The following is a 21,659-nucleotide window of genomic DNA, read 5'->3' on the forward strand; positions in this document are numbered from 1 at the left end:
TTGCGCTTCCAAGTCCACTGCCCGGGCCAGTGAGTCACTGGGCCATGTTGGGCCCTATAAAATTTGTTTACATTTTTAGCCAGATTCCGTTGAGTTTTTTTCCAAAATGATGTTTTCTTAGTTTTGTTTTTCCTGGTTTCCGTGTTCCCTGTTTTTTTTTCTGATTTTCACTTTATACAAATCACACTTTTTAAAAATAGAAAACAACTAAGTTTGATGTTAAGTCCACAACAATGCCTAAACCACATCAAGAGATCACTGAATCTATTCTACCACGCCCAGAAAGCTGCTCCTTTTATTCTCTGTCCCCAACGCACTAGACAACCAGTTTTGATAGCCTTTAGCCGTACCCTCATCCTACACATCCTCTGTTCCTTGGGTGATGTGGAGGTTAACCCAGGCCCTGCGTGTCCCCAGGCACTCTCATTTGTTGACTTCTGTAACCGAAAAAGCCTTGGTTTCACGCGTGTTTACATCAGAAGTCTCCTCCCTAAGATTGATTTACTTACTGCTTTAGCACACTCTGCCAACTCTGATGTGCTTGCCATGTCGGAATCCTGGCTTAGGAAGAACACCAAAAATTCTGAGATGTCCATACCCAACTACAACATTTTCCGTCAAGATAGAACTGCCAAAGGGGGATGAGTTGCAATCTACTCCAGAGATAACCTGCAAAGTTTTGTCATACTTTCCAGGTCTATGCCCAAACAGTTCGAGCTTCAAATTTAAAAAATGTATCTCTCCAGAAATAAGTCTCTCACTGTTGCCGCCTGTTATAGACCACCCTCAGTTACCAGCTGTGACCTGGACACCATATGTGAATTGATGCCCCCATCTATCTTCAAAGTTTGTTCTGTTAGGTGACCTAAACTGGGATATGCTTAACACCCTGGCAGTCCTACAATCTAAGATAGATGCCCTCAATCTCACACAAATCAATTATCAAGGAACCCACCAGGTACAACCCTAAATCCGTAAACATAGGCACCCTCATAGATATTATCCTGACCAACTTGCCCTCCAAATACACCTCTGCTGTTTTCAATCAGGATTTCAGCAATCACTTCCTCATTGCTTGCATCCGCTATGGGTCCGCGGTCAAACGACCACCCCTCATCACTGTCAAATGTTCCCTAAAACACTTCTTCGAGCAGGCCTTTTGAAACGACCTGGCCCGGGTATACTGGAAGGATTTTGACCTCATCCCGTCAGTAAAGGATGCCTGGCCGTTCTTTAAAAGCAATTTCCTCACCATTTTAAATAAGCATGCCCCTTTAAAAAATGTAGAACTAAGAACAGAAATAGCCCGTGGTTCACTCCAGACCTGATTGCCCTCGACCAGCAGAAAGACATCCTGTGGCGGACTGCAAGAGCATCAAATACTCCCCGCGATATGCAACTTTTCAGGGAAGTCAGGAACCAATACACGCAGTCAGTCAAGATATCAAAGACTAGCTTTTACTAACAGAAATTTGTCATCCTGTAGCTCTAACTCCAAAACGTTTTGGGACACTGAAGTCCATGGAGAATAAGAGCACCTCCTCCCAGCTGCCCACTTCACTGAGGCTAGGTAACACTGTCAACACCGAAAAATCCACGATAATCAAGAATTTCAATAAGCATTTCTCTACGGCTGACCATGCTTTCCTCCTGGCTACGCCAACCCCGACCAACAGCTCCGCACCCCCCGCAGCTACTTGCCCAAGCCTCCCCAGCATCTCCTTCACCCAAATCCAGACAGCAGATGTAAAAATCAGCTGGGCTAGACAATCTGGACTCTCTCTTTCTAAAATTATCTGCCGCCATTGTTGCAACCCCTGTTACCAGTCTGTTCAACCTCTCTTTCGTATTGTCCGAGATCCCTAAAGATTGGAAAGCTGCCGCGGTCATCCCCCTCTTCAAAGGGGCTGACACTCTAGACCCAAACTGTGTTAGACCTATATCCATCCTGCCCTGCCTTTCTAAAGTCTTCAAAACCTAAGTCAATAAACAGATCATTGACCATTTGGAATCCCACCGTACCTTCTCTGCTGTGCAATCCGGTTCCCAAGCTGGTCACGAGTGCACCTCAGCCACGCTCAAGGTCTTAAATGATATCATAACCGCCATCGATAAAAGACAGTACTGTGCAGCCATCTTCATCGACCTGGCCAAGGCTTTCAACTCTGTCAATCACCGTATTCTTATTGGCAGACTCAACAGCCTTGGTTTCTCAAATGACTGCCTCCCCTGGTTCACCAACTACTTCTCAGACAGAGTTCAGTGTGTCAAATCGGAGGGCCTGTTGTCCGGACCTCTGGCAGTCTCTATGGGGGTACCACAGGGTTCAAATCTCGGGCTGACTCTTTTCTCTGTATATACAGTGGGGAGAACAAGTATTTGATACACTGCCGATTTTGCAGGTTTGCCTACTTACAATGCATGGTAGAGGTCTGTAATTTTGATCATAGGTACACTTCAACTGTGAGAAACGGAATCTAAAACAAAAATCCAGAAAATCACATTGTATGATTTTTAAGTATTTCATTTGCATTTTATTGCATGACATAAGTATTTGATACATCAGAAAAGCAGAACTTAATATTTGGTACAGAAACCTTTGTTTGGAATTACAGAGATCATACATTTCCTGTAGTTCTTGACCAAGTTTGCACACACTGCAGCAGGGATTTTGGCCCACTCCTCCATACAAACCTTCAGATTTCGGGGCTGTCGCTGGGCAATACGGACTTTCAGCTCCCTCCAAAGATTTTCTATTGGGTTCAGGTCTTGAGACTGGCTAGGCCACTCCAGGACCTTGAGATGCTTCTTATGGAGCCACTCCTTAGTTGCCCTGGCTGTGTGTTTCGGGTCGTTGTCATGCTGGAAGACCCAGCACGACCCATCTTCAATGCTCTTACTGAGGGAAGGAGGTTGTTGGCCAAGATCTCGCAATACATGGCCCCATTCATCCTCCCCTGAAATACAGTGCAGTCATCCTGTCCCCTTTGCAGAAAAGCATCCCCAAAGAATGATGTTTCTACCTCCATGCTTCACGGTTGGGATGGTGTTCTTGGGGTTGTACTCATCCTTCTTCTTCCTCCAAACATGGCGAGTGGAGTTCAGACCAAAAAGCTCTATTTTTGTCTCATCAGACCACATGACCTTCTCCCATTCCTTCTCTGGATCATCCAGATGGTCATTGGCAAACTTCAGACGGGCCTGGACATGCGCTGGCTTGTGCAGGGGGACCTTGCGTGCGCTGCAGGATTTTAATCCATGACGGCGTAGTGTGTTACTAATGCTTTTCTTTGAGACTGTGGTCCCAGCTCTCTTCAGGTCATTGACCAGGTCCTGCCGTGTAGTTCTGGGCTGATCCCTCACCCTCCTCATGATCATTGATGCCCCACGAGGTGAGATCATGCATGGAGCCCCGGCCCGAGGTTGATTGACCGTCATCTTGAACTTCTTCCATTTTATAATAATTGCGCCAACAGTTGTTGCCTTCTCACCAAGCTGCTTGCCTATTGTCCTGTAGCCCATCCCAGCCTTGTGCAGGTCTACAATTTTTTCCCCTGATGTCCATACACAGCTCTCTGGTCTTGGCCATTATGGAGAGTTTGGAGTCTGTTTGATTGAGTCTGTGGGCAGGTGTCTTTATACAGGTAACGAGTTCAAACAGGTGCATGTAATACAGGTAATGAGTGGAGAACAGGAGGGCTTCTTAAAGAAAAACTAACAGGTCTGTGAGAGCCGGAATTCTTACTGGTTGGTAGGTGATCAAATACTTATGTCATGCAATAACATGCAAATGAATTACTTATAAATCATACAATGTGACTTTCTAGATTTTTGTTTTAGATTCTGTCTCTCACAGTTGAAGTGTACCTATGATAAAAATTACAGACCTCTACATGCTTTGTAAGTAGGAAAACCTGCAAGATTGGCAGTGTATCAAATACTTGTTCTCCCCACTGTATCAATAATATCGCTTTGCTGCGGGTGATTCCCTGATCCACCTCTACGCAGACGACACCATTCTGTATACATCTGGCCCTTCTTTGGACACTGTGTTAACTAACCTCCAAACGAGCTTCAATGCCATACAACACTCATTCCGTGGCAACCAACTGCTCTTAAATGCTAGGAAAACCAAATACTTTCAAACGTTCACAGCCTGCACCCGCCCGACCGACTAGCATCACTACTCTGGACGGTTCTGACTTAGATTATGTGGACAACTACAAATACCTAGGTGTCTGGCTAGACTGTAAACTCTCCTTTCAGACTCATATTAAACATCTCCAATCCAAAATGAAATCTAGAATCGGCTTCCTATTTCGCAACAAAGCCTCCTTCACTCACGCTGCCAAACATACCCTCGTAAAACTGACTATCCTACCGATCCTCGACTTCGGCGATGTCATTTACAAAACAGCTTCCAATACTCTACTCAGCAAACTGGATGCAGTCTATCACAGTGCCATCCGTTTTGTCACCAAAGCCCCTTATACCACCAACCACTGCGACCTGTATACTCTAGTCAGCTGGCCCTCCCTACATATTCGTCGCCAGACCCACTGGCTCCAGGTCATCTATAAGTCTATGCTAGGTAAAGCTCCGCCTTATCTCAGCTCACTGGTCACGATAACAACGCCCACCCGTAGCACACGCTCCAGCAGGTATATCTCACTGGTCATCCCCAAAGCCAATACCTCATTTGGCCGCCTTTCCTTCCAGTTCTCTGCTGCCAATGACTGGAACGAATTGCAAAAATCGCTGATGCTGGAGACTTATATTTCCCTCACTAACTGTAAACATTAGCTATCTGAGCAGCTAACCCATCGCTGCAGCTGTACATAGCCCATCTGTAAATAGCCCACCCAATCTACCTACCTCATCCCCATATTGTTTTTATTTACTTTTCTGCTCTTTTGCACACCAGTATTTCTTTCTACTTGCATATCATCATCTGCTCATCTATCACTCCAGTGTTAATTTGCTAAAATGTAAATACTTCGCTACTATGGCCTATTTATTGCCTTACCTTCTCACACCATTTGCACACACTGTATATAGACTTTATTTTTTTCTATTGTGTTATTGAATGTACGCTTGTTTATTCCATGTGTAACCCTGTGTTGTATTTTGTGTCGCACTGCTTTGCTTTATCTTGGCCAAGTCGCAGTTGTAAATGAGAACTTTTTCTCAACTGGCTTACCTGGTTAAATAAAGGTGAAAAAATAAAAAATAATAATGTTTCAAAAACTTTTAAAGTAGGGGAAATGTTTGAGAATCTTTTGGGGGGTGTAGTTACCTTTTATTTTTCTGGTGTGCAGCTATCAAGAGGCTGTTGTTTAGCAGTATTTTCTGTAGGGCACATGTGATCAGTGATGTAAATTACTTAAGTAAAAATACTTTGAAGTACTACTTAAGTCGTTTTTGGGGTTATTTGTACTTTACTATTTATATTTTTGACAACTTTTACTTTTACTCCATTACATAGAAAGTACTTTTTACTCCCTAAAGTCTCCCTGACACCCAAAAGTACTAAATATCAAATGCTTAGCAGGATATTGTCCAATTCATGCACTTATCAAGAGAACATCCTTGGTCATCCCTACTGCTTCTGATCTGGCGGACTCACTAAAGCAAATGCTTCGTTTGTAAATGATGAGTCTTGGAGTGTGCCCCTAGCTTTCTATAAATAAAAAAAAACACGAAAATTGTGCCTTCTGGTTTTCTTAATATAAGGAATATGAAATTATTTATACTTTTACTTTTGATACTTAAAGATGCACCATGCAGAAATGCTCCTCCATTTCATGGTTGCTAACATTCTAATAGTTCACCTAATTTCAGTTTACAAAACAAGAGAGTAGATTGTAGAGAGTCATTGTGCCATCTAAACCGCTATATTTTCCATAACCACAAATGTTGTATTTTCAGCTGTTTGAAGCTGGTGTACAAAACTGAAAGTAAAATATTCAATTCTCCATATTGCAGATTTAGTAGGGCCCTAGCCTTGGCCTCTGTTGACCTGCTAGCTAACATTAACCGTCTATCTTATGTAGTCATACAAATCATAACATATCATACTGGTATGGCGTACCAGATTTACTATTACTATGTTACGTCTAGTGTATGAGACCAGGCTGGCGATATACGTCATCATTTTGGGCAACAGGCGTGTCGGTATAGCCTCTCCCTGGAGGAACGCGCCCTTAAAGAGAAGGCAGCGACGCTGACATCACTGAGTTGTGCGAATTTGATAAATTGTGATCAAACGTTAATATACTGTCTGTATTGTGTGTCAATAACTACTTTTACAACATGAGTTCAGATTCTGTCATTTTGTTGGAGACGGTTAACTTCGCTGCTGAAAAGCACCGCAATCAACGACGTAAAGATGCTGAACAAACACCATATATCACCCACCCAATAGGTACAGTTATGACAACAATCTAACGGCTATCCAGCGAGAGTTATTGCTAAGGACCTATCTCTCTACTCGGACTTCATTGTGTGAATATCTGCATCTGCATTTACATTTGCTGTGTTCAAAATTTTGCAGGAGTGGCAAGGATCCTAAGCCATGAAGGTGGGATCACAGACATTGAAGTTTTGCAAGTAAGTGTTTTGTGTTTCAGACAGACTCAAAATACTGCTTTCCACAAAATCGCACATCCACAAAGTCAAAATTGTCCATATTGTAACGACCCTTGGTTTATAAGCGCGGAAATCGACCCTGCCGCACCAGCATGCTTTTGCGGCACAGTCAATAGCGCCGCCGGACCTCGGGCTCGAATGTCGAGGGTTCGAGACCTGCCCCCTGCTGTTTCATTACAATATATAAAAATGAAAAATAAATGTTTCAGGTAAGTGTTAGCAGTTTGGTTAAGGTTTGAAGATACGTTTTAGATTCAGTTGGGGTTTATTACTTTGTAATAATACATCAGTCAATGGGCAATGTTAAGCTCATTAAATCATTCAACATTTATTGAGTTTGTGTTAGCCAGAGTTTGTTAACAGGAATGACTGGTATTTCACTGATATTTGTCTTTTCCAACTGTCCTCAGGCAGCTTTGCTCCATGACACAGTGGAGGACACTGACACCAGCATTGGAGAGCTACAGATCGTCTTTGGGCAAACGGTGGCGCAGCTCGTCCAGGAAGTGACAGACGACAAAGCACTGTCCAAGGAGGAGACAAAGCGTAAGCAGGTGGAGTATGCACCTCACGCCAGCCACCAGGCCAAACTGGTCAAACTGGCTGACAAACTATACAACCTGAGGGACATCAACCGCAGCACGCCAACAGGTGAATGTGCGCTCTGTCTGTCTGTCTGTCTGTCTGTCTGTCTGTCTGTCTGTCTGTCTGTCTTCAGCCTCTAGATCCAACCAACTGACTAGGCAAATGTTGTAGGCTAGACACAATAAACTGATACCCTATCAGGATACTCTCTCTCTCTCTCTCTCTCTCTCTCTCTCTCTCTCGTTCTCTCTCTCTCGTTCTCTCTCTCTCGCTCTCTCTCTCGTTCTCTCTCTCTCGTTCTCTCTCTCTCTCTCTCTCTCTCTCTCTCTCTGTTCTCTCTCTCGTTCTCTCGCTCTCTCTCTCGTTCTCATTCTCTCTCTCTCTGTTTCCTTGCTTGTCTTCACTCGCTTCCCTCTGGTTGTCTGACTGTCCCTCTCTTTACCCATATCATATATTTATTCTGTGTTGTGGTTGGCAGGCTGGTCGGCAGAGCGTGTTCAGGAGTACTTTGTGTGGGCAGCCCAGGTAGTGAGAGGACTGAGGGGGACCAACCCAGCACTGGAGAGACACCTAGAGGAGCTCTTCAAGCAGAGGGGGGTTGAGCTTTGACACCTCTCTACTTCTGATACAGGGTGGCACAACAGAGCAACTCTTGATGCACACTTTTTGTAAAGAGTAAGACTTTAAGCGAATTGTCTTTGTTAGCTTCTCCATGGAATATACTTTTATATACTCTTAGCTCTCACAAGGAAAAGGCCCACTTACTTTGGATTTATTTTTATGGATGATTTGATTCTTCATTTTAAGTACAGTGATTTGTATACATTGTGTGTTCCTATAGGAAAACCAACAATGTCACATTGAGTTCTAGCTGTATTGACTAAAGGAATGCTATGCACTCGTAATGGTGAACATTGTTCAATTATAATATTTCATGGTGATGCAGAATCTATAACTACTCTGTCATGTCACACTGAACTAAAATAGATTTTTGTATAGATTTTTGTTTTGTGTGTGTGTGTGATTTATTTTTGTAAGTATATAAATGTAGGGGGTTAGGGATACAAGCTATACATTAAAATGGTGATATGTAAATTATTCCATAGTACCCATTATACATTTTGCTAGTAGAATGGGTCGGAAGCTATTTTTCCACTATCCTGTTAATGCTTCTACTTTCTTTGTTCTCGATTCGGGAAGACATGTGTACCTTAATGTCTGTGTTCAGTTGCAGGTACTTCTCCAAAAACCAGAATATACTCAGAGTAAAATACACATTTTGTATCGAGTGAGAAATGCCTCTTGCATGTGAAGGTCTTTTTTTTGTCACACTGTGTGATGTGCTGTCATCTACTTATACAGTGTGACAAAGTATTTAGTCAGCCAGCAATTGTGCAAGTTCTCCCACTTAAAAAGATGAGAGAGGCCTGTAATTTTCATCATAGGTACACTTCAACTATGACAGACAAAATGAGAAAAAAAAATCCAGAAAATCACATTGTAGGATTTTTAATGAATTTATTTGCAAATTATGGTGGAAAATAAGTATTTGGTCAATAACAAACGTTTATCTCAATACTACAGGCCCTCATGTTCCTCTAAAGTGACAATAGTAATAAGCTTCCCTTCACTGCTCTGCCCCTTTGCCCTAACTGTCCTTCTATACAGGACTAGGCGCTTAAGAACTAAGCCCCCATTGCGACCTTTTCCAAGTTGTTTGGATTTCCATAAGAAATCCAGGGGCGGCTGTTTACTCTTAAGAACATTGTGAGTGAAACCAAGGAAAACATCAGTAGATTCCTAAGTAACTGAAGAGTGTGTGTGTTAAAAGTATACAGTTGAAGTCGGAAGTTTACATACACCTTAGCCAAACACATTTAAACTCAGTTTTTCACAATTCCTGACATTTAATCCTAGTAAAAATTCCCTGACTTAGGTCAGTTAGGATCACCACTTTATTTTAAGAATGTGAAATGTCAGAATAATAGTTTGTGGCAGCGGAAGAAAAGTGTTTGTGATTTAAGGATTTTACATCTGAATACTTGCAAGGCCGTACTGGCGCCAGAAGATGGCCCGCCCTTCCAGGCTCATCTTGAGCCTATGAGGGGCTCAGATCTGTGTTGTTTTTTTACAGAAAAGTTGTTTGATTTAGTTTTGACTGGTCCTGTATATACTAAAGTTTGGACACACCTACTCATTCAAGGGTTTTTCTTTATTTTGACTATTTTCTATATTGTAGAATAATAGTGAAGACATTGAGAGAATGCCAAGAGTGTGCAAAGCTGTCATCAAGGCAAAGGGTGGCTACTGTGAAGAATCTAAAATCTAACATATATATTGATTTGTTTAACACTTTTTTTGGTTACTAGATGATCCCATATGTGTTATTTCATAGTTTTGATTTTTTCACTAATATTCTTCAATATAGAAAATAGAAAAAATAAAGAAAACCCATTGAATGAGTAGGTGTGTTTGAACTTTTGACTGGTACTGTATATATAATGTTTTTGGTGTAGTTCGGTCGTTTGTTTTGTTTTTGGGGAATCCTGTTTCCATCCCACACAGTAGGTGGTGAGATGTACACTAAATTGTGCCAAAGTCAATATAGCATAGAAGAAGAAGGAACCATTGTAACCATAAATGTTCTATAGGTAGAAAAGTATTTCCAGTCATCCTGATGATAGATTGCATATTTAAGGAGGTGGGACAGGGAGTGTGTGTGGCCTTTGCTGATGATGGGGCTGTATGGAAGAGAGGTGGGAATGTGAAATATGTGATGAGGAAGATGCAAGAAGCTGTGGGAGTTTTGGAAGATTGGTCTCTAACATGGGGGTTTAGGATGTGTGGCCAAGTCCTTCTTTATAGTCAGAGTATAGGTAGGGTGTCTGAGTTTAACTATTTAGGTATGTGGTTTGATGAGAGGCTTTCGTGGAAGAGAGATGTTGAGCATATTGAAATTAAGTGAAGGAAGGTGCTGAACCTCATGAGGGAAGTGGCAGGATATGATTGGGGGTCAGATAGACAATGTATACATACTGCACATGTTGTATACATTGATCAGGTCATTTTTGGATTATGGGTGCCTTGTATATGGATCGGCAGCCAAAACGGCACCACAATGCCTGGATAGGATACAGTCAAAAGCCCTGAGATTGTGTGTGTGGTGCCTTCAGGACACCACCTGTTGAGGTGTAGAACTGTGTAGAACTGCCACTGAGGATCTTTTAAATGTAACTGTTATTTAACTAGGCAGGTCAGTTCAGAACAAATTCATATTATACAATGTGAGTTAACTGTCTTGTTCAGGGGCAGAATGACAGATTTTACCCTGTCAGCTCGGGGATTCGAGCCAGCAACCTTTCAGTTACTGGCCCAACGCTCTAACCACTAGGCTACCTGCCACCCTGATAAGGTGGGACAAACTTGTGTACTGGACAAGGTTGAAAGGACATCCTGTGGACACGATAAACTGGGAAATGCTGGGAGCAAGGATTGGGTAAGTAGAGGGCATACGGGTGGACAATCAGCCAGAAGGTGGTAGAATATGGACTGGGGGCGAGCGAGATAGGGCTAGCAATTACATCGGGTAACGTTCCTTCGTGGCTTTTTCCCGAAACCAAGAGTAGATGTGGATATAATTGAGGGCAGGAGAGAATGAGGTGAGAGAATGAGACGGTGTGTGGAGAGATATATAGATAATCGGTTTTATTTGTTTTTAAGGATATATACAGATGGTTCAAATGATCCAGTCAGTGGTAGGGTGGGGGCAGTGGTGTATATCCCAGATTTCAGTATGTAAGCGGTTAACTGATTATGTGTCAGTGTATGCTGCCGAGTTGATGGCCATGATTATAGGTTTAAGATGGGTGGAGGAGGTGAAACCACTCCGTGGTGATCTGCTCTGATTTACCTGCAGTTTGAGTAGTGTGAAGATGGGCAGGTCGGATAGGGGAGGCTTGTTTGTGGCAATGATGGTGCTGTTATTAGATTGGAGAGGATGGGAATGGTGGTAAGCTTTTGCTGGGTTCCTACCCATGTGGGTGTGGAGGGTAATGAGAAGGCAGATGTGGTGGCTAAGAGTGCTGTGAGGAGAGAGGGGGGAGATATTCAGGTCCCGCTGGGCTGCAGGGAAGTCAAGTCCTTGATCTGGGCAAAATGGCTTGATCTTTGGCAAAGGGAGTGTGATGCTAGTAGTAAGGGGAGGCAATTTTACAGCATGCACCGGTCAGGAAAGGAAGATGCGGGGAGTATGGGATGTAGTACAGAGGAAGTTGTGTGGAGTAGACTACAGTTGGAGTTTTAATGCCACGTTGTGGATGATAAAGAGACAAGAAACAGGTATGTGTGATGAGTGTTTAGTGGAGGAAACGGTGGTGCAGGTGTTGATATTTTGTGGAATGTATGACGTAGATAGGGAGAGATTGTGTGAAAGGGTTAGTGTGAAAGAGGCTGGCAAGAGGCTGGCTGGGTTGCTGTAGTGGACGGAGGAAAGTGGTGTCTAGGGCTCTATTTCACTGTCTTAGAGAAACATGAATAATGAATATAATTGAATATAATATAGGTAGGCCGTAACTGGACTCACACTCCAGTAATGTAGGTGGCAGTGTATGCTCCTTAAAAGGATGCGATCCGATCCGCCAACCCAATCCCAAAGAAGAATGATTTCCGGTAATGTTAGAGTATTTCCTGTGGTGGTCGAGAAAATAAACGACGGGTTTGTTTTGCTATCTTGAAGTCGATTTAATTTTTGTTAATATATTGATATTGTTGATCGGGCAATCATGTCTGGACGGGACGCCCTCAACATGAAGCAACCGCCGATCCAGTCCACGGCTGGTGCTGTGCCGATTCGAAATGAGAAAGGTGAGTATTCCTGTAGCTAACGTTAGCTAAGGCAAGCTATCCTGGACTAGGTGGTAGACGATTTCATGGTAGCAGTAGATAGCTATCTAGCCATCCAAGAACACAACTTTGTATAACTTAGCTAGTTAATATCACGATATAATTGTATGCTGCATTTTCTTAATTGTACGGACAAACTTTTTGTCTGCGTCTACAGTAGATATAAAAATCACAATTCATGCCCTTACTCATGTTTCAATCCATCACAAAACCAAAACGACAGTATATACAACTTAACCTCACTAAATGTAACAGAGTAAGTAGAGCCATCTATGATAATGGACCGTTCATGGTAACCAAGCTTGCTCGCCTCCTTTCGTCCCCAGGTGAGATTTCGATGGAGAAGGTGAAGGTGAAGCGCTATGTGTCGGGTAAACGTCCCGACTATGCTCCCATGGACTCCTCTGACGAGGAGGAGGAGGACTTCCAGTTTATAAAAAAGGCTAAGGATGCCGAGCCTGAGATGGAAATGGAGGAAGAGGTGGTGTCTGACCCGCGTCTCAAGCGTCTGCTAAACCGCGTCTCTGAGGATGCGGAGGAGAGGTGAAGATACTTCTCATTGATTCATCTTGTAAACCAGTGGGATCCTGTGTTAGTTGTGATGACTCCCAGTCCCATCTTCATTGAGCTGAACTGTATTTGTCAGTAGACACCCATAGTTGGGTGAGGGGTTGTTAACCCACAATATGTGCAGAAAGGTTTTATCAGGAATTTGAATACTATGAATGACTGACTGATTTTTATTGGCTTTGATCTCTAAACCATTTCCGCCTAACTATTAGCCCTATTGGGTGTTGAGTGCTGTGATGATTGTAAATGTTTCTTTCTCTCTTTCTCAGGTTGGCAAGACACAGACAGATCGCAGAGCCGGAGGTTGTTGCAGAGAGCAGTGAAGACTCCGACGAGGGAACCTGGCACCCAGAGAGAGCACCCGAAGAGAGCAGTGACGAAGAGGAGGAGGAAGAGGAAGAAGTGGACGATGAGGTGAGTGACACAAGGATCTTCTTGGAAAGCTGGATCAGGCACCCCTTTTATTCATTAAGATTTTAAAGACAAAACTGATCTTAGAACAGCACTCCTACTCTGAGATGCTTTGTGAATACGGTCCCAGGTGTGTAATATGGAATGGTATACAAGATACCCTTTACGTAACACATTGACTTTGTTTTGTGTGTAGGAAATCGAGAGGCGGCGAGCGATGATGCGCCAGCGAGCGCAGGAGCGGAAGAACGAGGACATGCCGGAGATCATGGAGGTGGAGGAAGAAGGGAATTCGGGCGCGGAAAAGGAGGAGTCGGAGTCAGAGTACGAGGAGTACACGGACAGTGAAGATGAGGCCGAGCCGCGGCTAAAACCAGTCTTCATCCGCAAGTAAGGAGTCCTGCCATCCAAGATCACTCCTGAACCATTATCAAGGCTTAATATATTTTATTTCATAGAATGTAATAACTTTATTTTTCTAAGGAAAACTTTGATCGAGGGCTTGGATTAGACAATTCAAAACGGCCAAATTGACTGATTGACGTTAGGCTTATACGAGAAACTATTTTAATTTAAAAGCCAGTACAAAACTGTTACCAGCTATGCTGTTTTCTACTGCATGCATCAGTTTGTGTATACCTGCTGTCCTGTTATCATATGAACAGAGTATGTTCGCAACAAATGGATTGTGTTGCAGCGTTTGTGTCCCGGGTGAGAAAATGAGATTTTGATGTGTATCTCCTCAGGAAGGACCGGGTAACAGTGGCGGAGCGCGAGGCGGACGAGCTCAAACAGCGGGAGCTGGAGGCGGAGGCCAAGAAGCAGGTGGAGGAGCGGCGGCGCTACACCCTGAAGATCGTGGAGGAGGAGGCCAAGAAGGAGTTTGAGGAGAACCGCCGCACTCTGGCTGCTCTCGACTCCCTGGACACGGACGGGGAGAATGAGGAGGAGGAGTACGAGGCGTGGAAGGTCCGGGAGCTCAAGCGCATCAAGAGGGACCGGGAGGCCCGTGAAGCGTGAGTACAGTCAGACTTAAACATGAACCATGGTGTTCACTAGGCACAAAATGAATATAGATCTGAAACGGTCAAGTACTATCTTGAAACACTCGTTTTCATTTTTGAAACATTTTGCTACAATGTGCCCTAAAGTGCTCCACGGTGGTACATTTAATTGTGCAGCACTTTAAACCATTCAAAACAATTTACAGGCAAATGCATAAGAGCGGAACATATTAAGACAGTCTTGAATGACAATGGAAGTAGACATCAGAAATACTTCACATAGGGCATTGAAACACTTAACCATTGAAAGCTGGTGTTGTTCCCCCTCAAAGTAAAAAAGGCTAGCGTCTTTGTTTTTATATTATGTGATTATCTGTATGAATGATCTGTACACTCTAAGTGTTTATACCCATGTTAATAATTACTGGTCCAGAGTTAATTATGTTGACACGGGACTTTGCTGTCCATGTAACCCACTTGCCTTGTCGGATTTTCCAGAATGGAGAAAGAGAAGTCTGAGATTGAGAGGTTCCACAGCCTCACCGAGGAGGAGCGCAGAGCCGAGCTGCGGAATAATGGCAAACAGATCACAAACAAGGCCTCTAAGGGCAAATATAAGTTCCTCCAGAAGTACTACCACAGAGGAGCCTTCTTCATGGTGAGTTGTAGACACGGGGGTTCAGAGAACTCCGTACAGTGCATTCTTATAAGAAACACACCACCAGATGTTGCTGATGAGTGATTGTTAGAATTGTAGGAGAAAGTGTAAGTATAGGAGTGAACTATCCCATGTTTGTTAGCCACTACACGTGTTAAATTGTTGTATGAGTGATTCTTATAAGCAGTGTGTGCACTGTTGTAGGATATTCAGAGATGTGATTCAGGTATATAAAATATATATGATCCTTCATTCGTATAATTGAAACTTGGTAAACGTATTTTGTCCGACGAGCTCATCTTGTCTTTGTTGGCTGAATGTGATCTGTTTCCAGGACGAAGAGGAGAATGTGTTCAAGAGAGACTTCAGTGCCCCCACTCTGGAGGACCACTTCAACAAAACCATCCTCCCCAAAGTCATGCAGGTCAGCTGGACTTCTTTCAAACATCATACTTTTGTAGCACATATAATCCCCCTATGTTTATTTATTATAAATGTACACAGCAAATTCATACTGTTTTTGAACCCAGTGTATTGGCAACCCCTATGTAAATTAATTTCTTTAATTTATAGTGGCTATACAGAATGTTTTTTTTGTTCTGGAGCTGCTCGAGACAATGTTCTCCTAAATGAACAGATATTATCTCAAAATAAGGATATGTGTGGATTCATGACATGAAATTATACAATTATATGAGCCATACAGCCAACCCAAAATGTGATGTCAACAATTGGCAAATAAACATCCACAGATAGTTCATCTTTAACAACCCCCTCATTTAATTCCAGGTCAAGAACTTTGGTCGCTCCGGACGCACTAAGTACACCCACCTGGTGGATCAGGACACCACATCGTTTGACTCAGCCTGGGCTCAGGAGAGCGCTCAGAACAGCAAGTTCTTTAAGCAGAAGGCTGCAGGAGTGAGAGATGTGTTTGACCGACCAACAGTGCAAAAGAGGAAGACCTGAATCTAAGTTGAGGGGGAGAGAGACACACACTTGGGGTGTGTTCAGTGGGAGGAAATGTTTCAGAATGTTGCAGATGGAAATGAACTACACTTCACTGAAGTATATTCTATGGCCATGCAATATCCTGAATGCATCAAACCCTTGAGCAAGGCCCTGGGTTTAGGGCTATGCCCTGATAATGTGTGGATGCTTCATGGAGGCATATTGATGTAATTTTGTACATTTTCAAAGTTGTGTAGCTATTTTGTTTTATCGCCATTGATCTGACAACTGTTAATTTCTAACTTGGATATAAAGCGTACGTGATTAAAACATAACATTTTCAGCAATTGGTTTTATTTCATTCCACATTTATTATAAATCAAAAACAGGTGCTTGCAAAAGTAATCCATTTTGAAGTATTGTTGAATATACATAAAGAGAAATGCAATGTTTTATTTCAGTTGACAAAATGTCTGATTTGAGCTATGGAATGGAGTCAATGAATACAGTCAGGCTTGGAAGCAGTCCAGTGTCCAATGCTGCTGCATGAAGCTGCTTTAGGGTCAGTTTCTCCTGGTCAGTTTGACAGGTCAATCAGAGCCTCTACCACATTGCCCATGTGTTCTCTCAGACTGCGCTCGGCCACTCCCCGGGAGATCTCCATCTCACCCATCTGTGGAAAGACAGTTGAGGCAGGACATTAGAATAATCAGAATGGGTAGTTGTATTGATAGAACACTTCAGATGGTCTATGAATGTATCTCTGAAGCAGTTTCTAATAACACCCCCTAGTAGAATATGGATGACTAGAGTTCCAGAGGACTAATTTGATTTAATGCTTTTGTGATGCAAAAGACCATTAACTTTAGATGAGGGTTGTGACCCTGACACTTAAACAAGAAACATGTCTGGGGGAATACTTACAATGAGTTCTACATCCTCTTTCTTGATAGTGACTTTAGCCAGTTCCTTTTCCCTGAAATCATAACCCCATACAAGTCATTAGTGTACTCATTAATTTCCAGATCAATGATTGTTGAATGAAAATCTGACAAAGGAAGTGACTCACCTATCTTGTTTAGCTTTCTGTTCTCTTGATCTCCTGTCTCCTATCACTGACATAGCCTGAAACAGGACATGCAGACATCAGATAGTCAAAGGGATCATATTGGTATGACAGCACTGACGAGTCAGTAACTAGAACTCCCAAAACAGGTTGGAAGAGTAAATTATGCAAGGCAGAAAAACATACAAGCAGCCATAGGCTAACGCTTGCTGAATAGACAGCTCTACCCTGTCCTGTGATGTACAGCGCCTGTTCTGTTCAGGGCCGACTTGGTTAAACAGCACGTGCCAACGTGAAATGACGCGTTTGTATATTGATTACGGTAACATTTTCGCAACACATGGTTTGTGCAAATATGCTTCCATTCTTCACTGTACGCCGGTTAGGCCCGTTGTTAGCATACGCTAGCTAGCCTTCATGCTAACGTGGGCACCCATCGTCGCCCCGCGTGCTTGGCCCAGCCTCACCGTTTCAAGATCGGAGCTCGATATTTCCTTCTCCTCGGCATAATCGGTGACTCTCTCCAAATCGGCAGCCCCACTATCATGTTTCCGAGGCTTTTCTGCTGGTTTTCCAGTGCAGTTCTCCTCAGCTTCCAGGTCCAAATCCACATCTCCCTCTGCCGCCATGTTTGCTCCTGTAGAGCCGGAACAAAAAGAGAGTGGGTATCCGTTTACAAAACTATCGGAAGGCAAATTAAGAAGCACCGATGTCACATGGTTTCCAGTGTGAGTGCTAACCAAGTCCTTCGGACTTTCATACCTTCATTGCAGGTTACAAAAAGGTTAAGGTTAGGGTTATGTAAGAGTTGGAGTTATAGGGTCCCAAGGATCCCAGATAACGAATATAGAAAAAAACGCAATCCATTATCAGCAATTTGTAAGCAAAAATTAAAATATTTTACATTGATATTCAGTTTTAATTTGTATTTTGTTAACTTCATATACAATTAGATTAACTAAATCTTTTTCCTAAATTATGTTATAGTAGTTATGCTCATATTACTACAAATTATGCATATTCTAGCATGCCAGGCAAATATTTAATTTACCATGCAAGATACATTTCTTGATATCCTTAAAGTGATACATTCAGTAGTATTGAAAGTAGCGCTCATCACCAGCCAAAACTGGTCCCTGAAAAGTGTGCAAGGTGATATGTTACATCCTGGAAAAGAAGAAATGTCATGCAATTCCAGATTTGTAAGTGCTTAAAGTAACTGTCCAGTGTTTCCAGATTTGTAAGTGCTTAAAGTAACTGTTCAGTGTTTCCAGATTTCTATGATACATGACATATAATTAATTACAATATGAATGAAATCGTTTTCCTGCTCAAAAATTGCAATTAAGTATGTTAAAAATCAGCTTTTCTGTGTTGGAATGGTGTGGGCGTACCACAACAATGTAATGGCATGGGTGTATACCGGTCATTATAGATATTCATGAGCGTAGACCACTGATTGGCCAACTGGATGACATTACAGTCTTTATTTTACTAGGCAAGTCAGTTAAGAACACATTTATTTATTTTTATTAAATGTATTTTCAATGACAGCCTAGGAACAGTGGGATTAACTGCCTTGTTCAGGGGCAGAACAACAGATGTTTACCCTGTCAGCTCAGGCATTCAATCTTGCAACCTTTCGGTTACTAGTCCAACACTAACCACTAGGCTGGCTACCTGCTGCCCCACTCTATGAGGATACAAGTTTGAGATTGGATTTTTTAAGTGTTTTTTTCTCCAATTTATGCTTTGGCCACAAATACAAGTGTAAGATGAGTCAAAACATTATTTGGGTATGAGTTAACAGAGCATTAACTTTCAAAAGTGAGATTTTCTCAGGACAGTTACTTTAAGATCCAGTTCAATCTCTTTAAAAAAATGTGATATCCAACTTCCAAGTGTCACCTGGCCAGATGGGCCAAATGCCAAATGACTGGATAGGTTGATGTATAGACTGCATGAGGTTGGATTAAAGGGTACTCCGCACACCTAGGCCTATTTCTGTCGTGCATAAGAGGTTTACAGTACTTTAATACTCGGGAGTCCCAACAACCTGGCCAACCTCCTACGTTTCTCTCTTGATCCCCCCACAATAGTTTTCCCGCCTCATGTACACTACACTACACTTACCAATCAATCCAATTTATTTTAATCAGCTTAATCCTAAAAAGTAGAGAAACCTTCCTTGATCACATCTGAAGCCAAAATCTCTTTGAATGCCTCTTTGAATGAGGGAGCTCAAAGGGTGTTTGCCTTGTACATCATCTATGCCTGTCTGTTGGGGGAGATGTGTGGGATGATCGATGGGGCCCAGAGGAATGGTGGTTCTGGGGCTTATTAATGAAAAACAGGAGGGTGATATGCATATACTAAACTTGAGTGTTTCCGGGCTTGTTAACTCTGTACTGCTGTCCCAGTACCCCTTTCATCCTGATTTATGATTGATCGTTGAGAGCCGGTGGACCTGGAGCTTCTTCGCCCCCTCTGTGCCTGCTGCACCAGTCTGGGAACTAATGTTGTGTCGCTGTCTCTGTACTCAGGTGAGAAACTGATGAACTCAGAACGAAACATTCAGAGAGTGAGCTTGGGCTTTTGCAAGTGGTGGGACTGGTGTTGGGGTCAATTCCATTTCAATTCAGTCAATGTAGTTTAAGTTCATTTCCTGAATTTATTTCATTTAAATGGAATTGAATCCAACTCTGGTGGGACTGCCTTCAAAATGGATGAGATTAATTCAATAACAAAGAATACTTTGTGAATTCTATCAAATACTATAGTTTTAATTCAATAACAAAGAATACTTTAGGAATTCTATCAAATTCTATAGTTTTTATGGATCGCATTCACAGCCTGAGAAACAGTGAATGGTGTTTCAGACATTACCATCCTGGTAAACACAATGGAATGAATAGAATGTCTTATTGTGTCACCGCCCCTTCCCTTCCCCTGCCTGGTGGAATGTGTCCCCGCCCCTTCCCTTCCCCTGCCTGGTGGAATGTGTCCCCGCCCCTTCCCTTCCCCTGCCTGGTGGAATGTGTCCCCGCCCCTTCCCTTCCCCTGCCTGGTGGAATGTGTCCCCGCCCCTTCCCTTCCCCTGCCTGGTGGAATGTGTCCCCGCCCCTTCCCTTCCCCTGCCTGGTGGAATGTGTCCCCGCCCCTTCCCTTCCCCTGCCTGGTGGAATGTGTCCCCGCCCCTTCCCTTCCCCTGCCTGGTGGAATGTGTCCCCGCCCCTTCCCTTCCCCCCTGCCTGGTGGAATGTGTCCCCGCCCCTTCCCTTCCCCTGCCTGGTGGAATGTGTCCCCTTCCCTTCCCTTCCCCTGCCTGGTGGAATGTGTCCCCGCCCCTTCCCTTCCCCTGCCTGGTGGAATGTGTCCCCGCCCCTTCCCTTCCCCTGCCTGGTGGAATGTGTCCCCGCCCCTTCCCTTCCCCTGCCTGGTGGAATGTGTCCCCGCCCCTTCCCTTCCCCTGCCTGGTGGAATGTGTCCCCGCCCCTTCCCTTCCCCTGCCTGGTGGAATGTGTCCCCGCCCCTTCCCATCCCTTCCCCTGCCTGGTGGAATGTGTCCCCGCCCCTTCCCCTGCCTGGTGGAATGTGTCCCCGCCCCTTCCCCTGCCTGGTGGAATGTGTCCCCGCCCCTTCCCCTGCCTGGTGGAATGTGTCCCCGCCCCTTCCCTTCCCCTGCCTGGTGGAATGTGTCCCCGCCCCTTCCCTTCCCCTGCCTGGTGGAATGTGTCCCCGCCCCTTCCCTTCCCCTGCCTGGTGGAATGTGTTCCCGCCCCTTCCCTTCCCCTGCCTGGTGGAATGTGTCCCACTGACTGCCTTCCTTCTCACCCAATTCAGCTCCTGGCCATGTTCAGTAGTTCATCAACACCTCACTATGATCCACTTCTTGATCTGTAATAGTTACTGTTGACCTAGACATATACAGTTACAGCTTGCAGGCAGGGCAGGGCAGGCAGGCAGGCAGGGCAGGCAGGCAGGCAGGCAGGCAGGCAGGCAGGCAGGCAGGCAGGCAGGCAGGCAGGGCAGGCAGGCAGGCAGGCAGGCAGGCAGGCAGGCAGGCAGGCAGGGCAGGCAGGGCAGGCAGGCAGGCAGGCAGGCCACTGTGATCATATTGTTATGAATCTTTAGAGTGAAATGGCCCATTTTACTGTTATACAATTCATGTCACATAGGCCTATACTGTACATTATTTTTGATAGAAAGTCTCATTGAATTCATTAAGATATTTGTTTGAACTTTGCACTCATGGGTTGCTGAGCAACATAGAAAAGGCAATCAAATACTGTTTTTAATCTCCTAACCTGCAAAGCAGAAATATTATGTTTCATCCTTTCAAAAATGTTTGGGATTGTGGTGTAGATTATGTGTAGGAAGTTTGCCGTAATCTGCAGTTTCTGTGTAATCCAGAGAGCGTAAACTGGAAAATGGACTGTTATGTACACTCAATCAGTTATGTCACTGTTGATGAATGGATAAATTGTGTTGGCATGGGAATCCTCTGACTGACATGTGAGGCTTGCCTCTCTCTGGGTCATCGTCTTAGTTCTGTGTCTCATCACTCTCAATGGACAGTAAGACTACAATGTTTATACATTCTTACACTTCAAACATATCTCTAAATAACTGGGCTCTAAAGAATCATAAGATTTGTATTTTTTTTACACACAAAAAAAAAACTACAGTCAACTGTGTTTTTTGGAAAACATGTGTTTGGACTCGATCCAACCGTTCTTCCAAAAGGCCTGTTGAAACCATTGATTGAATGCTTCCACTCAAGCGTCGTTTGGCTTCTTTAATTTGCTTTTGTCTGCTCGCTTTGGCAGTGTCTCCTCTCCCACGAGGCAAAAGCAATTATCTG

The 21,659-nt window shown here is 43.6% G+C and overlaps 3 protein-coding genes across 3 annotated transcripts; 2 read left to right on the plus strand and 1 right to left on the minus strand.

Moving 5' to 3' along the window:
* The first annotated feature begins 6,183 nt into the window (after positions 1–6,183).
* On the plus strand, positions 6,184–8,234 carry LOC135556384 (guanosine-3',5'-bis(diphosphate) 3'-pyrophosphohydrolase MESH1-like). Its single transcript, XM_064989552.1, has 4 exons — positions 6,184–6,424; positions 6,554–6,609; positions 7,059–7,299; positions 7,712–8,234. Exons 1-4 carry the CDS (start codon positions 6,313–6,315, stop codon positions 7,840–7,842), a joined length of 540 nt encoding a protein of 179 aa, XP_064845624.1. The 5' UTR covers positions 6,184–6,312; the 3' UTR covers positions 7,843–8,234.
* Positions 8,235–11,893: 3,659 nt separating this feature from the next.
* Positions 11,894–16,064, plus strand: mfap1 (microfibril associated protein 1). The gene is made up of 8 exons (XM_064989566.1): positions 11,894–12,096; positions 12,462–12,678; positions 12,975–13,119; positions 13,313–13,506; positions 13,863–14,132; positions 14,619–14,778; positions 15,113–15,202; positions 15,568–16,064. The coding sequence occupies exons 1-8, from the start codon at positions 12,015–12,017 to the stop codon at positions 15,745–15,747; spliced, it is 1,338 nt and encodes a 445-aa protein (XP_064845638.1). The 5' UTR covers positions 11,894–12,014; the 3' UTR covers positions 15,748–16,064.
* Positions 16,065–16,080: 16 nt separating this feature from the next.
* Positions 16,081–17,459, minus strand: hypk (huntingtin interacting protein K). The gene is made up of 4 exons (XM_064989580.1): positions 17,263–17,459; positions 16,799–16,854; positions 16,654–16,705; positions 16,081–16,402 (listed from the first exon to the last, which is right to left on the minus strand). The coding sequence occupies exons 1-4, from the start codon at positions 17,422–17,424 to the stop codon at positions 16,307–16,309; spliced, it is 366 nt and encodes a 121-aa protein (XP_064845652.1). The 5' UTR covers positions 17,425–17,459; the 3' UTR covers positions 16,081–16,306.
* Positions 17,460–21,659: the final 4,200 nt, after the last annotated feature.

The sequence above is a fragment of the Oncorhynchus masou genome, chromosome 2 (assembly GCF_036934945.1).
Source record: "Oncorhynchus masou masou isolate Uvic2021 chromosome 2, UVic_Omas_1.1, whole genome shotgun sequence".
Lineage (NCBI taxonomy): Eukaryota > Metazoa > Chordata > Actinopteri > Salmoniformes > Salmonidae > Oncorhynchus > Oncorhynchus masou.

Excerpts from the sequence above, each read along its gene's own strand:
- mfap1 (XM_064989566.1), top strand. The coding sequence starts at position 12,015 with ATGTCTGGACGGGACGCCCTCAACATGAAGCAACCGCCGATCCAGTCC. Across the intron at positions 13,120-13,312 it reads AGGAAGAAGTGGACGATGAG|GAAATCGAGAGGCGGCGAGC; the intron begins GTGAGTGACACA and ends TTTTGTGTGTAG. Across the intron at positions 14,133-14,618 it reads GACCGGGAGGCCCGTGAAGC|AATGGAGAAAGAGAAGTCTG; the intron begins GTGAGTACAGTC and ends CGGATTTTCCAG.
- hypk (XM_064989580.1), bottom strand. The coding sequence starts at position 17,424 with ATGGCGGCAGAGGGAGATGTGGATTTGGACCTGGAAGCTGAGGAGAAC. Across the intron at positions 16,855-17,262 it reads CGAGCTCCGATCTTGAAACG|GCTATGTCAGTGATAGGAGA; the intron begins GTGAGGCTGGGC and ends GTCCTGTTTCAG. Across the intron at positions 16,403-16,653 it reads AAGAGGATGTAGAACTCATT|ATGGGTGAGATGGAGATCTC; the intron begins GTAAGTATTCCC and ends GTCTTTCCACAG.
- LOC135556384 (XM_064989552.1), top strand. The coding sequence starts at position 6,313 with ATGAGTTCAGATTCTGTCATTTTGTTGGAGACGGTTAACTTCGCTGCT. Across the intron at positions 6,610-7,058 it reads CAGACATTGAAGTTTTGCAA|GCAGCTTTGCTCCATGACAC; the intron begins GTAAGTGTTTTG and ends AACTGTCCTCAG. Across the intron at positions 7,300-7,711 it reads CAACCGCAGCACGCCAACAG|GCTGGTCGGCAGAGCGTGTT; the intron begins GTGAATGTGCGC and ends TGTGGTTGGCAG.